The 19,291-nt window shown below is 32.9% G+C and overlaps 1 protein-coding gene across 8 annotated transcripts in view; it reads right to left on the bottom strand.

Moving 5' to 3' along the window:
• SNTG2 (syntrophin gamma 2) overlaps window positions 1-19,291 on the bottom strand; it is a 271,731-nt gene that overhangs the window by 11,758 nt on the left and 240,682 nt on the right. For all 8 annotated transcript variants that reach the window (XM_035322208.1, XM_035322209.1, XM_035322211.1 and 5 more), the window contains 2 exons: window positions 6,891-6,983; window positions 2,429-2,539 (listed from right to left, as the gene is read on the bottom strand). In XM_035322208.1, coding sequence (XP_035178099.1) covers window positions 2,429-2,539; window positions 6,891-6,983 — 204 coding nt within the window. The remainder of the gene's footprint in view (window positions 1-2,428; window positions 2,540-6,890; window positions 6,984-19,291) is intronic.

The raw sequence follows: 19,291 nt of genomic DNA, 5'->3' as shown, positions 1-19,291 counted from the left end.
GCACAGGAAGAAGCACTTTGCTCAAAATTTGTAGGAGAAAAAATACCATGTCTAGCTAGTAACCAAGATGGAAAAATAGAATTCCCAAATGTGACTTTTTTCCCCAAAGAATTTATAAGCATATAGAACTCGATGTAATCTGGAAAATTCTTTTGCAACCTTAATGTTACTGATTACTGCCAAGTGAACATAAGTCATCTGTATCAAGCTTTATTTCACATGTAGTGGAAATGAAGCTTCTATTATTTGATGACATTTTCTGTTCCTGATTATTGGCTGCATTTCACCATACAGCAACATCTGGCTCTTTCAGTACACGAAGCTGAGGCAGATACTGTAGTATATACTATGGGTATTACAGATGCTTATTTCATGATTACTCTGTAATTCCAAAGTCTAAAAAATAATACCATTTAGAAATGTAGTGGACCTAGACTAGACCCCAAGCAGCACTACAGGCTGGGAGGTGAGGGGTTAGAAAGCTGCCTGGCAGAGAAGGACCTGGAAGTACTGGTTGACAGTCGGCTGAATATGAGCCAGCAGTGTGCTCAGGTGGCCAAGAAGGCCAGCAGCATCCTGGCTTGCATAAGAAACAGTGTGGCCAGCAGGTCCAGGGAAGTGATTGTCCCCCTGTACTCGGCTCTGGTGAGGCCGCACCTCGAGTACTGCATTCAGTTTTGGGCCCCTCACTACAAGAAGGACATGGAGGTCCTCGAGCGAGTCCAGAGAAGGGCTACGAAGCTGGTGAAGGGTCTGGAGAACAAGTCTTACGAGGAGCGGCTGAGGGAGCTAGGACTGTTTAGTCTGGAGAAGAGGAGGCTCAGGGGTGACCTTATCGCACTCTACAGGTACCTTAAAGGAGGCTGTAGCGAGGTGGGGGTTGGTCTATTCTCCCACGTGCCTGGTGACAGGACGAGGGGGAATGGGCTCAAGTTGCACCAGGGGAGGTTTAGGTTGGATATTAGGAAGAACTTCTTTACTGAACGGGTTGTTAGTCACTGGAATAGGCTGCCCAGGGAAGTGGTTGAGTCACCATCCCTGGAGGTCTTTAAAAGACGTTTAGATGTAGAGCTTAGGGATATGGTTTAGTGGAGGCCTTGTTAGTTAAGTCAGAGGTTGAACTAGGTGATCTTGGAGGTCTCTTCCAACTTAGATGATTCTGTGATTCTGTGAAAATATATGAACCAAGTATCTGGAGCAGGGAGGCTGCTGCATAGTTCTAACCCAGTCCTATTTAATGTGAAATCTTAATGAGAATAGGAAATCTTAAAGGATCGGTAAAGATACTATCTATTCTACCTTTGTGATATGGTCATTACAGCAAATTTTCACTTTATAGGTCATTTTAACCAGTATAATTCCAGGTAATAGTATTTGAGAGCTTTCATATATCTTCATTTTTTTTTTTTGTTTTTGTTTTTTGATTTTTCTTTGATTTTTGTCCACCAAATCCCAGTTGAACCTCACTCTTGACTTCCTCTTCGTCATATCACATCAAAGTTCTCATACCTTTCAAAACATCATGATTGAATAATTCTGTCTTCACTTACTTATGTTTTATTGAATTATTCTTCACTCTCTTTATTTATCAATGATCTCTATCTTAGTATTCAATTTCTCCAATTTTCATCCAATCCCTTAGGTTGTGTGTACAACTGCAGGAAGCTTAGGATCACAGAGGAGAATCTGAGGCCAGATTCAGGCATTATAGCTACACCTCATGATGATAATTCAAAGTACAATCCTGAATTAGAAACTGTTAAAGTTCAGTTGGGAATCTGAATTCTAAGTTTCACAACCATATCATATTGCTGGAAGCAGAAACAGACACCAGCAGTATCTCAGTGCTATACTAACTGTGCTAACTATAGCAGTGACTGGCTGTCACCACAACTGTACGCCATATCCTGCAAAGCACTGAATGCTCCTAAGTCACAGTAGAACCAATAGGTTTTAGGAAGTGCCTGGCCTCTTTTAAGGTTATTTCTTTATTTTTATTTTTATTTAAGCTAATAAAAGTTACACAATATTTTACTTATCTGCATATCTTAAACTTATTTGCTTGAAATTGTCTACTATATAGCAGCTTAAAATGTATTTACTCATTAAATAATTTTATTTTTCCTTTATCCTTTTCAAAATCAATTTTAAGGTACTGTATGATTACAGGTAGGCTAAACAACTGCACTAAATAAATCCTCTTTCTGATATAATGCAACACCATCACAACACAGCTCAGTAACAGACGTACAAATACTGCAATAAATTTTTAGATGTTATATCACTTTATTTTTTGTGGAGTTTCTACAGAATAGGAGAAAAAAGATAGAACTGTGATTTGCAGTTCACCATGTGCAAGTGCAGCAGTAAACTGAATTGATAATTCCATTTCAGTTTTTACTAAATTGAGAAGGAATATGTCACTTACCTTTGTCTCAATTTGTTTGGTGTCTAGATTCTGAAAAAGTAGCTTTACTCTCGTTTTCCCATCATCTGAAGAGCCTTTGAGCTGAGAGAATTTAAACCTCCACAGAACGTTCTAAAGAGAAAGAAATTTGATTAAGGACTCTGTTACACACTGTTACCTGGAACTACAGATAAATGATTAATGTTTATGTATTAAGATGAAGCATTAGGGCAGTAAAGACAGTGCATGATAACAGGCTGGTTGCAGAGCAAATAAAATTAACAGCTCTGTATTACATGTGGGAACAAAGGATACAATAATAACTCACTAATTAAAAACTTACATAGAAATCCTCTGAAATGTAAATGTTTCCATTGCCTGCATGATATAATATTAATATCCTTGACAAAAGATTAGTTTTAAAAAGATGCATTAGAATATTTGTATCAGTTTCAGTATGAACACAATTCTGCACCGTATCTTGATCTGTTGTATTTCAGCTGGCTCATCTGCATAATGTAGATAAATGTCTTACACGAATGATTCAAAGCTGAATTAACCTTGGCCAAAAAATGTGTAAAGTGGTTTGAAATCCAAAGATAAATATGAAATAGAGATGCAAAAACTTTATTATTGAATGTGGTCTTGCAAAGTACAAAAAATATGTTCCATGTTACACAGTTGTTTCTAAAATACATAGGAAATTTAGGCTTCTTACTTTATCTTATGCAGGTTTATGCATGGGATCTTACTACTGCTGGCATATCATAGATTCACAGGAGTCTTTTAATATGTGTAGAGATACTTTTCAAAAAAATAATAATTTATTTTTGAAACCAGTATTATTTGTATTTGAATGTTTTCTATTAATATAAATGTATACTTAAAAAAAAAAGAATAAATAATAATAATAATAATAATAAAAAACACTATCAAATTGCATCCAGACTTTCTGCTGATGTTTACTTAATACCTATAACATTAATGAAAATTTCATGTACATATTGAAATGTGATTCAGTCCCTGGACACTGTTGAGAAAACACAATTTAAATGCCTTAAAGGCTATTTCAAAAGCAAACACAGAGAAAAGTTTGCTATGTTCCATTTTTCAATATACCTTACTGTGAAGTATTTTCTTCATGTAGACCAATGCTATAACTTGTAAATTTTCTGACGTTTTCTCTGTGAATTTTTCCAATATTCTATAGATAACACTGACTGGATTTGGGGTGGAATAGCTGCTCTGTGAGTCAGGTGTAGTTACAGAACAAGTCCTTTCTACATAAATTCAGACTATTTTCACTGTCTGAGAGGAGAGGTATTCTGCTAAGTTTTAAACTACTTCTACATATTCGAGTCCTGTGACATAGTTAGTAAATTCAACGGAAGTGTTGGATTATTCCTAATTTAGAAAATGTAATTTGGAAGAGATCAGGAGATCTCCTTCCTTCAAATTAGCACTTTGGTAAGTTATTTCTTCACATTGTTGCCAGCTATTACAATAGATGCCTTGATGCCTTTAATGGTAATTAAATATTTACATTTAACTTGATATATCCTTGTTGCGACTAAATCCCCAATCTTCTGGGTTCTACCAGAACACAGAAAAGAAGAAATACCAGTCCAAGAGATTATTAGAATGATAAAGGAAAAGTAGAGGTTTTGTATTTGTCTCATTAGCCAATGATTTTCCTTTTTAAATGGATATGGCAACACTTGAATAAATGACAACTGGTAAGTGTGATAATCTATACATTGAATGATGAAAGCCTCATGAATTTCAATTTTTTTTTTGGTGTGTGATCTTTAGACTCATGGTTTGAGAAGGAATACCCTATGCACAAACAAAACAAAACAAAAAGTGTTTATGCATTTGTTTATACAAATAAAAAGGTATGAAAAGCCTTATTTCATCTCCTGGTTGCCTGCAGACACAAACATCATTGGCTTCTTAGATTTCTTAATATAAAGGATGAAAAAAACTCACCCCACCAACAATGCTATGACATTCTGCTGGTGCTTAAACTTTACATTCATGAGCAAATTTTAACTGGGTCCAGAGGGCTTAATTAGACCACCTGAAAGGTATTCTTAAATAGGTTTGGATCTAAATAGGACAGAGGAACATTCACAGTATACTATAATTGCTTAGATGGGAATGAAACACAAACAATTCAGCAATTAATAGGCATTGCTGGAGTCAATAGTTGAAACTGGGTGGAAAAGAGAAATAGATGGCTCCGGAAAGAAGAAGATGATGCACACTTGTAGATCCCTTTATTTTGGATAAGCGGCTGGAGGCATGGGATAGGGAAGATGAACCAATTAAGCCAACAGACAAAGAAAATCTCGATAATCAGATACTAAGCAGCTACAGGATCTCTGTGATGGGCTCCAAATGGTACAACTGAATGAGTTAAGTCCATGATGACCATAGAACAGACCATGTATGTAATGAAGCAATTATTTCAAATATGTTTGAGAATCCCCCAAAACTGTTCTAATGAAGAGTTTTCTTAAAGATGCATAAACTCCTAAGGAAAAGTTCTTGCCATTTCTATTTTGTCATTTGTAATGTGGAAGGCCTCTTTACATCCCTTTAAAGACTGTAATAAATAACACTTTTTAATGAGTGCATGAGCTGTTTGCCCTAAATTTGAGATCCATCTTAGAGTTTTAGGTCAGACCAGAGGAATGCGCTTCATTTTAATAAGCCTGTTGTGCTTTAAAACATCTGCTGTGCTTTAAGAGCATTTTTTTTTTTTTTTTCATCAGTAGATGACCTTAATTTGAAGTTCATTGTTTAGAAGAGAAAATATTTATTTTCAGCATTTTTTTTTTGTGTCCCTAATGAACTGCTAATTAGTTGACCACTTCAGCAACTTACTCAGTCTTGGTAAAAAATATTCTGAACAGACTGTGTAGCAACACCATCAACTTCAGATGACAGTTATGGGCAGTATGAATGAACAGTGAAAGCTGCCCATTACTGCCTCACACAGGCTTGAGGATACAGAGCAGGTCCATCTCTCACAGACATGAACAATAAATGTGCGTGAACTCTCCAGAATTTTTACAGTTTAACAACAAAATTAATATATCTAATGCCATTTTTTTTTCCCCTTTTGGGTAAGCATCAAAGGTTAATCGAAATTCTCCTCATTATATATACTGAAGGTATGCACATTGGGTCAAAGTCCTACTCTTTCTATAGGTAATACCTTGGTTCTACCAAATGCAGTAGGAATAAGATTTTAGTTATGACTCATTTTCTGATCTAGTGAAAATGAGTATCAATAGAGAAGTTCTTTTATTTTGTTTTGTTTTGTTTTAAAGTTGGGAGTACACTAAATCAACCTTCACATTTAAAAGAAACAACTTCCATAGTTTAATGAGATTATTACTGTCTATACTTCATCTGTGGCTACATGCAAAATGTGCTATGCAGAGCATAATTTCAGAATGAAGTATCACCAAAGACAAAGAAGAATATGAAAACATATTTTCTGAATTGTTATGGTATTCATAGGACATGTAAGGCAACTAGTCTAAATTTTCAAATAATAATCATCTTGGTCATTATTTCACTACACAGAGATTTCAATAAACTTGTGCATTTTTGCCAAAATAACCAAGAAAGCCAACACACAAAAACTAGATCTTGTGTCAATGTTTCAAAATGCAGTATCTTTCATCTTAACTACGAATGACTGATTAGCATATATTATAAAAATCATTTCAGTTTGGATTTGAAGATCATATTTTAGAGGACAGACCTTCTACTGTACAGCTCTATTAAGGTAGAAACATTTTTTTTTAAATGTAAGTTTGCTTTTACTGGCAAATAAATTTATAAATTTATTTAGAATCACTTCAAATTATATTTAAAATAGTAGAATTATAGATATGGTTTTGAAGTTGGCATGTGCCATAAACCATTCCCTACAGTCACTTTATATAGCCACTCAATTTTGCAAGATAAGTGAATTTAATCATATAGATTGGCTTTAAAATGCATTTGCCCTTGTTCTGTTTAGTTTAGATATAGCCTAAATTTCTTATGACGGAAGAATAATTCATTCTATTTTATATCTGTAGCTTCAAAACAAATAGAACCAGGTGAAAAGTTCAATATTTTTCATGACTGGTAATCTTTTCAAAATCTTGAAGTTTCTCTGTTACTAAGAAACCAAGTTCTCTGCTATATATATATATATAAAACCCTTTTTTTTTTTTTTTCATTGCTTGGGAAGGAAATTACTTTTTTATATCTTTCTCCAATATCTATCTTTACATGCTATGGCACAAGTAGATTATCTTTTTCTAGTCTCAAACTGACTGCATTTTGGAGGTGCTTTAAAAATAAAAAGTACAGTACATTTGAGGAAAAAATACTCCACATCAATATAAATATATGGTTACTGATAACTTCAAGAACAGTGAAATAAAGCAGTTATGTTTTCTTTTCTTTTTCTTCTTACCTTTGTTTTACTGTCAAAACAGGTAAATCCCAGAGCAAAGTCGATGGTGAAACATAGGGTATCCCCTTGCCAACTGCACATATACGTTTTAGACTGGGAAAAAAACAACAACAACAAAAACAAAAACAACCACACATGAATTTTGAGAGCAACCATCATCTCAATTTATCACATAAAAATAATACTTCATATGATTTTTTTTTGTGTGTGTGAGAAGACACTCAGCTACCAGCACTGGTACTGCCTTATTGCATCTTAAAATTGTCAAAAATTTCTGACTAAGTTTGTATGAGATCTGTAAGATAGAGATGAACTGGAGATCTTCTTTATATCAAATCAGTCTTCTGCAAAATAAAGACAATGTTCTTGAAAGCCATTCCTTACCACATGCAACAGAAAATAAAGTATAATCTGACTATTTTAAAGCTATTGGAGAACTGCATAGACCGCATCTATTAATGACTTCTCACAGCTTCTCCAGTAAATATGGGGGTAAACCTGCCTAAATGTTTAATGATTGCAGTCTAATTATAAAAGAACTGTCTGTCTACTTATCTCTGCTTGATATAAAGTTTGAAGACAGTCTTTTATTTTGCAATGTTTTATTTACAATGTTTTATTTATGTTTAAACTTTGCAAAGTTGTAAACTTGGCTGACATGCCAGTGACACACCGTGATGGTTCATACTGTTTAAACCAATTAAACAATAGAACAAATAACTAGCACTCATTATTTAGCACTGCTACTTGTTAGATACATAGCCAGTGCTATATACATGCCAATTCTTCGATCTCCTTTCATTCTTCAATCTCGCTTAAGAGGGAGTCCAAAAAAATCCCTTTTATTAAAAAAACAACCAGCCAACCAACGAACAAACCCAGAAGTTTTTGTTTTAACTTCTGAAAAAAAAAAAAAAAATAAAGCAAAAAATCAATTAATGCTCTTTGCATTTATTTTTAAGGCTAGATAACTTTAGTCTTTCCTAGATTCTGAACGTATGACAAAGTATGATGCTGATGTAATGTGAAAGAACTTAATGAGATTCACATTAAATAAATGGCATGAATAGAGGTCAGAACGTGCCTCAAGCCTTTCCTTACCCTCACCTTACCAGCCATTTCATGATATATACATACCCTCAGTCTTTATGAAATCTTTTTTTTTTTTTTTTTTTCCCCCAAGGGAGCATCATTTTGCTCTCATTGATATTTCATAAATCACACTGTTGCCTTACCCTTAGACATTTGTTTGCAGGATTTTTTTTTAAAGGTAGATAGTTTCTTTAAATGCAGAAACATGGTATTAAGAATTTCCTAAAGGAAACTGAAAGCGTTAATGAAATTGCTTAAGTTGAAAATTGTCCCATGAAGTTGTTCTTCATTTTTTTTTTTTTTTTGCATAATATAAAACTTCTGTTTTTAGTAATTGGGAAGGTTTCCTTTTTCCACTACTTAAATAAATATTTAGAGTTATATTAGAATAAGAATTTCTGAATTATAGACATGACATTATGTTAAGGATTTTGAAAGGGCTGGGAATGAAATTCATTTATTAGTACAGACTAGTACTATAATCAACTGAACAGTGACAGATGTAAATTATTTCTGAATAAACTACTTTACTCATTAGTGTTCAAAGATCATATTATTTGGTATTAAAAAGATTTCAGTAATTGATAATCAATCAGAACACTTTTTAATTTAAATACTTATATATATGTATTTAATATATTTAACTTAAATATTCCCACATTTTATTCAGTAATTTTAAGGTGATATTAAGCATCAGTCTTAACTTATTCTCTATTATTATCCAATTTAAATAGTTAAAAAGCTGAGCTCTGACTCAGAAATGCAGTTTTGAAAACGTATTAAATTAGATTCCCCCCATGAGTAAACATCTAATTGCTCTGTCACACATGGTGATTATTAAAATGAACTATTTACAAATAATTAGCCTCGACTATTTTGCAAATATTAAATATTTGCAAATAATGGAACTGGCTTAGAAGTGATTTGCAGGCAAACACTAAAGGTAAACAGATTATGCTGCATTTTCAGTGTGATAACCATTACAAATAAGATTTGTACTTAACAAAAAAAAGATCACGAATAACGTTTTCTTTATAACAGAAGTAGTTTGAGTTTTGCCATATAAGAGTGATAACAGCAGTTATTAAATTTAAAAACCTGCCTCTGGCATTTGCTCAGTGACTTTGAACAGGTTCTCAGATAGCTCCAATAAGGACCCCCATCCCCACTTATTCACACTAGTACAGCACACTATCCCTTCTAATTCTTGTCTTTGGAATAAGCTTCCCATACACTTGCAATTATGTGATCACCCTTGCTTATCTACAGAAGTTGTTTACATAGAGGTTTGACAATAGAAATCTGATCTTAGCTATCTTCAAATGTAATTTTCCAGAGAAAACATCTTACTACGTATCAGCCAGCTCTCTGCAGGTGTTCAACTTGAGAATTCACAGTTTAAGCACCAGTGAGGAAAAATATAGGTTATTTTAAGCAGTCTTCCTTACCAATTGGAAATGAGATTTTTCTGCTGAGCTTAGGTCTAATACTGGTTTATCACAGAGCACTTAGGAATTGTAAATAGCTGAAAACTTAAAAGGTATCAATTTAAATTTTGCATTAAAATATTTTCCTATACATTTTTAAATATATTAAAATATTTTCCTAATATTTTCCTATTTCCTAAGCTATACTCAAATAGTCACATTAATTTTCATTAATTTACAAAGCTCATGTATATATGAAAGTTCAAAACTGTAGAAAATGCTGGATAGTGACAATGTTTGGCTTGCACTGCTCCAGAGTAGGTATAGTTTTCCAGCTATAATCTTGGTGTCTCTGATGGTAACTGATTATCGTAAAAGCCAGTGGTTATGGAGACTGGGAGTTTAAGCCTGATGAACTTTCTTTAGTAAAAAGAATTAAGCTATTAAAAGCAAGGCATCACATCTGAACTGCATCGGGTCAGAAATTTGTAGTATATATCCCAGATCAATTACTTAATCTCTTCCAAGCACAGGTGAAGTGATCTGTAGAATAATCATGTGTAATGGAAGACAATTACAAAACTCTTGCCTCTTTTTTTTTTTTTTTCTTTTTCCAGATATCAATATCATAATGCATATTTGTTTAACTCATGAAAAGAACATTAAGTTGACAACATGACTGCCCAAATAGGGGAAGAATGGTGTTTATGACCCATTCGCCAAAGGAATTTGTTAAGACCTCCTGTGCCTACTCAGAAACAGGGTGGAAGTGTGACAGCATCATGGTAACAATGCACTGCAAATGTAGGCAGCATCAAGCAATACTGGTATTATTATGCAGTAATTAGCATTATCTTGCATGCTGGCATTACCAGGTTTGAGCAGTCCTGAACACACATGCTCTCTGCCTATATCTTGTCCATGCCTCCACACTGGGTCCTCTTCACCAGCAGCGCAACAACGCATGTGGAAGTGAGCAAGCCTCTCTGTTCCAGCAGCAGTAGGGAAAGGCTAAAAGATCTTCCTTCTAGATGATGGAATTCCCACCTGTCCTCAGCAAATCACTAATACAAAGCCAAACCCTTGCCTTTACATAAACTGCAAGCAACTGAGATTCTTAGAGGGAGAAGAGTGGGTAGAGTTTCTGTGGGAGGTAGGAAAAAGACAGTCCTGGAAGCTAAATGATGGGAAAAGAGATCCTGTGCTAAGGGGCAGGAGTCATCAGAGAGAGTAAGTACCCTTTTAATGCAGCCTTCAGAACAAAATGAAGTCCCTATGTTTATCCTGGGGCAAGACTTCAGCCCTGTAAGGAGGTCGCATCTGGACAGCTGTTCATCTTTCATCTCCCAGCTACAAAACTCTTCACACATCCATCCCTTGGCATGACAGTACAGTTAACTAATCTTCAGATGCTTGGGAAACTTAGCACTTTTTTTTTTTTTTTTTTTTCTGTCCATATCACCAGAGAGTCAATTAGTGCCTTCCATGACTACACACACATCCTGGAAACTGCGGGAGGTAATTAGCACTGAAGGCTTGGGTCAATTACCTCTTAATGGGAAAAACAGAAAGACTTTAATGCTTATCTTAATCAGTTTTTAAAGCACGGAGAGAACAGAGGACAAGTCGCTTCAGTACTCTAAAACAAAGACTGGTGTAGCATTCTGTGTAACAATGAGTAGAGACTTTTAAAATACATTCAAGGACAGGCCAATTGATTTCAAAGCTGGCTTCTATGATTAACAGTCAAAATGACTTTCCCTCAGAAAGAGGGAAGTTACCAGATCTGGTAACTCAACACAAAGGGCTTTAAACTCGATTCACTGGTGTCAGCTTCCTAAGTAAAAAGATAAGGAAATGCTAAAGATGGAGAACAAATTCACAAGAAAAGACAAGACAGACTTTCTTATTTCCACTTAGAGACAAGGGTGCATCTGAACAAATCTGCACATGCAAAATATTTTTGTGGTTGCTGGAATATGAGCTTATTGAAATGCCTTTGTTGGGTGCCCAGATTTGCCTAGGTTCTGTCATAGCTGTCCAGTGTAGCACCTCTGCACTTTTTCATGACATGCAACCTTTTAATATTCTCTGACTTGGGACTGGATTCTGACCCCAGATTGCCCAAGTGGCACAGGGGTTCCATTTGTTTGTGTCTTTAAAATAATGACTACTAATAATGACTGCTGATTGGGATGCTCTGTTCTGAGATCATCAAAAATGTTCCATAGTAAAAAAAAAATATTTCATATAATTTTCTAAAGAATCAGGGTGATCAGTTCAGTCAGAATTCCTTTTCCTCAGATTCCATTTATTTCATCGGCAAATAAAATTTCCTATGAACAACTGAGATCCAGTGACATTGCTCATGTAAGGGCAAAAGTGAGAAAAATTATATATTGTATATTCCTTTTAATGGAATTCCTTTTAAATACTTTCATGACTTTAGTGCTGTTGTTCCTAATGCCCCATCAAGCTTACAATTTCAAAAATTCAGCTGAAACCTGGCTATATTTTGGTTAATTTTTGTCTTGAATGAAGAGAAACTCACTTCTGCTTTAACTATCATTGCTTGGTATACTATTCATTCATATTCAATATATTAATTCATTCTGGACTAAGTTATATTCAATTAAGGAGGAATTGTTTTTTTTTTTTTTTTTATCAGCCAAAATACAGGAAAAAAAAACAACACACACTCTTCTATTCTAATTGCATACAAATTTGGCATGTATGTTATTTTGCTTATTTATCTTCCAGAAAAACAATTGAAAAGTAGACAATATCATTACACTTTATTGCTTAAACTTCACATTTCCCCTGCTGTTCTGTCAACTACTTTATAGATGTCTATAAGCATTTGCACTAAGATGGTCTGTAAATGTTTATTACATGTGAGTGGGAACACAGACACTGTATCTCAGTTTACTCATGTTGTACAGTTCAAAACATAATTACTTTATAAAAATAAATAACAAAAAATAACCAGACAGCAAAGATCTGGGCAAGAACCACATCCATATCCATATGCATAGAGTATGCATATTGCATACATTTCTTATTAATTCATTTAAAGTTAAAAATGTGCTATGCTTCTGAGTAGAAATAATACATTATCAATAAACTGGGAAAATCTTAACAAAATTTTTAGTTTGCTCAGAGCTAGGTAGTATTTGAATTCAAATTAAATTAACATTATTTTATTAATCTAATTAATTTTTATATTATAAACATCTATTGTTTTCCAGAGACAAGCCATCTCAATTAAAACATAGAATAAAATGTAGAATAAACCATACAATTGAAGAGAACAGTTTTAGCAGATTCAGATAAAACTCCAGATACTATAAAACAACTACCATCACCTGCTTCTGATCTTTTTCATTTTTTTATAATTAAATGCCAGCCAATATATATAGAAAACAATAACAAGAATTTATGCATTTAGCATGGTTTATTTAGTGATGATCCCAAATCTGACAGATTTAATGGCAAAACCCTTTATAGCTATTCAGTACTTGTCTGTTATTAAATGACAAAAGAACAAAATATTAATGATCAGCCATAATCAAAGGAGTTGACTTTTCAGCAAAGCCCATCATCTCATACAGACATAAGGAAGTGAGCTGTGTACAGATATTGAGGAGGGCCAAATTCTAACAGCCTGAAGTGACATTTTTGTCATATTGTACTAAATTGGAGACTAAGGTAGTAATTGAATTTAATTGTAAAGAGATTTCCCTAGAAATCAATTACTGGTCAACGTATCAATCTTATTAACAGAAGTCTCCTGTGTTACCAACTTGAACTGATAACATTTTAATATCTTCCATATATCACTGATATTTGTTTTTCCCTGTATATGAGAGAAAATACCAACTTATATTACATTTAATATTTTCTTTAATCTTTCTGTCAGTATGGATATCTGGAGAGAGCATAAAAGCAAACAGTTATTATGATTTTACTGAGAAATAGATCACAGCCCACATACAGAAAGTGTATTAAGAGATAGAGAATTAAAACCCTTAATTCTAAAGACAGCATGAAAAATCATCAACAGCATTTTTATACATAATTTTTGCTGAATAGAAATGTTATTTAAACTCTTTGAAATTCCAAAGTAGTTTAATTTAAAATGTATGTAATTTGGCTTTCTAGCACATGATAGTCCTTTTGGAGAGAAAAAAATATATATCATCAAGATTAAAAGAAAAAAAAAGTCAAAAATTCAAAAATTTAAAAGATAAAATATACAGTACATTTAAAATATGAAATACATTGAAAATATTCTCACTCTGACCTGAGAAATTGAAATGACAATGAAATCTGAAATTCATCAAAAGCGTGAAAGTTTTCAGAAATGTCATGTAGAACATACTTTTGAAGCTCAGTTATATTCTTGCCCTATATAACTTTGCAAAAGGATCAATGAAATAATTTATTTATGTGCATGATGAGCACTATCCTGATTTAAAAATGTGTCAGATCCACTCATTTGGCCGTACCTTTAAGGAATTTATCATGTCACAATTAAAATTTCCAGAACTGTTATAATTATTGAGAGATAAAATTAAAACCTCTTTATTAAAATAATATAAATCTGTTTAAAAGCATTCTTATACATTCTTATAATATCTGGAGTTAATGCTATGGGAGTAACTACATCAAGTGCCTTAACATTATTTTAAACTTTTTTTTTTTTTTTTTTTCATGGATTACTGTGTATTAGTAGAAAAGACTACAGTGTCTTGGAGAAGGTAGAATTCTGATCTGATGATTTCAAGACGACATTATACCTTTTTTTGTTGTTTTAAACACAGATGCAAACATGTGGTTTAACATATATGTATGCAAGACACACTAGCACTAATAGCAAGATTTTTCTAAGTACTCAGATAATGGCTTATTATACTTTCAAAAAACTTCAGAGAAAGCTTCTATTAATTTTAGTAGAAGCAGTGCTGTAGAAAAAACAAACAAACAAAACCCAACAACCACACACCTATGTTTAATACATGCATGTTTTTTACTGTAACTCTCATTGGAGAGGAGAAAGAAGCAAAAGACAAAAGAAGACTTGCTACCTCCCCTGCTGAACAGGTAGGTTGTAGCTTAAATTGGTTGTAAGAAGAGGCGGTGTGAGAAATGTGGATTGGAGGACAAAATCAGAGCCCAGTGGCTTATTGGTTGTCCTCCTCTAGCAGTGAGATTTCAAAGTGCATTCTTAAACCTTGGCTTGGAACAGATTGTGCTTCCTCATCTCTATGACTGAGCAACCATTTTCTGGTTTTGTGGTAACTGATTTTCTGTAGGAAAAAAAATACAACTATGACTTAAATACCATAAATTGTCCCACATATTTTTTACATACCTGAAGCAGATTCACAGTCATAGTAATCAGGTTGGTGCCATTCATGTCTGTAGAAATCTACAAGTGTACTTCAGCAAAGGCACTGACTTGTTTTTGAGACAGTTATTATGTAATAAATTATTTTTCTGGTGATTTATAAACATCTGAATTTGTAAAATTATACTAATTTTGCTGTTGAGAAATGATTTTAATTAGAAGTATCAACAGGAGACATTACCAATTAAATTCTGGAAAAATTGAGCGATTCAAGTGTTCATTACCAGAACAATATTCAGATCAACGAAGCTTAGATAGGGATTTTGTTTTTTCTACCTGATTCTAACAAAGAAATCATAGGTAGAGAACAATAGAGAACACCAACTTTTGAAAACTGAATGTAAGATATCAAAACGCTAAGGTTATATTTCTCTATAAATTTGAAATTCCATTAGAGTAACTTTACACTTTGAATTGTTTCATCCTTATTCATGTCTATAACACACTCTGGAAAACAGTAACAAAACTAGACTCACAACACATCATTGTTATCTAAACCTTTGGATTTATAAATTAATATAAATATATTGATATACATGCAAGACTTTGGATTTAGCCTTTCAATATCTGTAATTTTAGAACACATTATTTTCAGAAACGTTGGTGTATCTTCATGAAAATCGACATTTTATATTAATGTTTAAAATAAATAATATGTTAACAAAATTTTCTTCAATATCATTGTAAATTACTGAATTATTATTGGAAAAAAATGCAAGAGAATTTACCCACTGTCTGAATTGCTCAATTATTTATCATTTTTACAAATATATTTACAATTAATCCGTATAGTTCTCAGCATAATTCTTTGGGTTGAAGAATTGTTTGTGTGTTTCATTAGTGTGAGAATGAATTTGAAACTAATAACATTTCCAAAGATGACCAATTAAAAGCTTTCTGTACATAATGAAAACAATCTAAAACTTAATTGTGTAATTAAAGCACTCAGTTTACTGAGTGCTTCTGGTAACAAACTCCTAAGTATCTTTTAATGATCCTATAAATCTAAACTAATCTAACTGCTTTTTATTATTTTACCTGAATTTAAGAAGGATATTCAGTTTATTTATTAGTTTGTTTCAGAAATAAGAATGAGGTATCTTCTTAAATTATTAATATGGTGGCATTTCCAGTATTTAAGGTATTCCTATATATGTCTGATGCTTTGTCATCAGAATATAAAATTGAGATAACGTTGCCAGCTGTATTTAACATTTTTGTATTTAAAATAAATTATTTGGAGCTTAGAAGTATGACATTGTAAACAACCAATCTTGTCTTACTCATCTTCTCAGTTTACCATAAGTAATTAATAGATTCACAAGCTGGAAATGACAATTATTTCTTATTCAGGCTGCCTAATTTCTGCTTTTTTTTTTTTTTTTGTTTTGTTTTGTTTTTTGTTTTGTTTTTTTTTCCATTGAAGTGGACTTCTCTTGCACAGTCTCAGAAGATGATTTAGACCATCATTTCTCAAGCACCACCTAATTCCCAAATTTTCCTAGACACAATCAGCGTGTGTTTTGACCACAGAGTTGCTGAGACACCCAGTTTTCTAAGCATCTCAGAAATTAGATAGTCAGAAGAGCCAGATTAGCTGTGATACGAGGATGAGCAAGATACTTCACCTGTGCCCAAGTCCCAGTGGGAACACAGTCTCTAAGATCTATTCTGATTACATCTAACTTGTGTTGTAGTAAGATCAAATTAAAACACCATTTGTGTAATGTTCTAGGAAAGAGACCCAGGAACTACACTTCTTTTAGGCTGCTTGTATCCAAACACCACAAGTTTCCTTTTCTTCAGTTTTCTCCAAATCCAAAATTTTCGATCATCAGACTTGTACATTTCACTCTACTAAATACCTTCAGATGGGGCTGTTTTCACACTTCCATGCAGATTGGTCACTATACAGCAGAAATGTGAGGACTCCAAATCACCAGTGCACTCCACTGTTCACACTTGTAGTTGCTTGCTTAATGCTCACCTCTGCATATAAACTGCTTTATAATGCTAGGTTGCTAAAATATTATTTGCCTTAGAAACAACAAAAGATTATTGCAGAACCCAACTGTGTTCTAAATGTGTGCTAAATGTGGTGCTGACCACATTTTAAGGGTCCATATTTCAGGTATTTTTTAAAAACACTTGGCATGCATAGTGGATTTCAGTTCTCTTTTCTTATGAAAATATCAGACTACTTGATAAAATGTATTATAGAAATCTATGTGCATACTCTTCTACTCTTCTTGTTGTGCAATATATAATCTCATCTAGATCTCGGGCCATTTGGAATAAAATCTTTGTCCATAAAACAATGTCAGTTGTCATTCCAATACATCTTCAGTTATATATCACTTCAGACTAAAAATACTGTCCTGGTTTAATAACAGAGTAGTATATTTCAGTATACTTATTACATTCTGACCCAGGTGTTGGTCCTTAGAGATTTTTATTTTGAATAGAAATAATAAGACCTAAAAAAAAACCACCAACAACAAATTGAAAACATATGTATAAGCTAAGATATATATATATATCATAATAGAACAGAACTAGTTGCAAGATTGTACTGCTGTTCAGTAGAAAAAATGTTTAGAAGCTGCTTAGAAGCCTTTAATTTAAAGGAATTTCAATGGGAGTTTACTGTTATCTCCAGTAGACTGAGAATAAACCCCCAAATATATAAATCAATTTTGTGTCTTTCAAGAGCTGATCCAAATATGGAATTTACTTTATTCCTTCTCTCCATTATTAATTCATTTAATTTAATGAAAATGTAGTTATTTAAAATAGTCCAGAACAGCAAGTAGTTTGTAGGAATGATGAGAGTATACAGATTACTTTCTTTACTTTTATACAATAAACAATATTACTTTTATACAATAACACAATATATGTTTCATGGAAGACAAATTGTATTAGAAGTGAATTAAAACTGTAGAACGGATAAAGTTTATGGAAAGGTAATATAGGGGAATTTGAAAAGATGAATAGAATAGAGGATAGCAAAAAGTACCCACAATCAGCAACAAAATCAGAGGTTTTTCAAGCAAAAAATGGAAGAGAAACAAAGGTGAAGAAAGGAATTGTGTAAACAATTTTTTCAAAATAATTACAGGATTTTGTTGTTGTTGTTTGGTTGGTTTCCTTCTGCTTTAATCATCAATAAAGTGCTTTTAGACTTGTCAGGCATTTCATGTAGATCATCCTGAATAACATACAGTGTATAGAGGAAAATGTTAAAATGTGGCTTAGGAAGCTCACAAACTAAGGATGCTGAGATATATATTACTTTCATGCCTGTCATCTTTCATAACTGTGGAACGCTGCTCATGTTCATAGATGAAAACAGAGATTGGCAGGACAGAGTAATATTGAAAAGAAATTTATTGTTGCTTACAAAACAGAAAATGAATTAATTAATTGCATTTAAGTATTGTTTTATTTTTTTTAGGAATTTTAATCATAAGCAGATTTAATTTTAATCATAAGCAGAAAAGCAGTTTTGGAAATAAAATTGAAAGCTTCATATGGGAATCCTATAGAAATAATGCCCTGGGTCTGAATGCACAATTATTCCTAATAATCATTGTTGCAGTTAGCCAGGAACAGACATAATCAGCAACCAATTATGCATTGCAATGAGCCAGTCTGGCTTACATGTTCAGCATCAAGAATCTCATTATGAAGAATTGTTGCTAACTCTTAGGAAAATTAATAAATGTTAAAAATGCATACAAAAAAAGATAAAACATCCAGGGAAGCAGATACGTGTTAATGAGAATACAAAGAGTAAAAAAAAAAAAAAAAAAGATATTTGTTTTGTACATTTATGCTCATACAGTTTTTGGATTTCCAATCATGATTCACATGACATGAATTTAAGTGAAATTACATCATTCATGAAAAATGTTTAGGTTATTTTTAAGTCTTTTCCTGACAAGAAGAATTAATGTCATTCCAGAAACTGAATTTGACTCCTGATGTGTCTCTTGTATGGTGATACATTCATATCCCTGTCCTCAACAAATACGTATTTTATTTTGACTTCCAGAATTTGTCTGTCAATGGAAAGAAATTGGCTAGAAGTAATTACTTTTTTGCACAGAAAGTACGCATTCAGCAAAACTTCTCAATTAATTATGATGGGTTAGAAATCAACATCTGACCAATTTTAATTTTTTTTTTTTTTGGTAACTCATTTTAAAAAACTTTTTTTTTTTTTTTATTTTTCCAAGAAAAGTAAATGTTTGCACGAAACTAGGTTAGCCAGCTGTATTACGATGGGACAGCGCTTGCAGCATCTGCAACACAGCTGGAAGGGAAAATTTACTTTCATGTTTAAAGTTGCTAGATAAATGATGAGAGTACGTAACTGTGCCTCCTCACTGTAAATCAAATGCAGGTTTTTCAGAGATGCTGCAGTGAATGATTTTACCCTCGTTTTTTTTTTTTTTTTTTTTTTTTTT

This window comes from Oxyura jamaicensis, chromosome 3 (assembly GCF_011077185.1).
Source record: "Oxyura jamaicensis isolate SHBP4307 breed ruddy duck chromosome 3, BPBGC_Ojam_1.0, whole genome shotgun sequence".
NCBI lineage: Eukaryota > Metazoa > Chordata > Aves > Anseriformes > Anatidae > Oxyura > Oxyura jamaicensis.
This window is presented reverse-complemented; position numbering and strand designations above follow the sequence as displayed.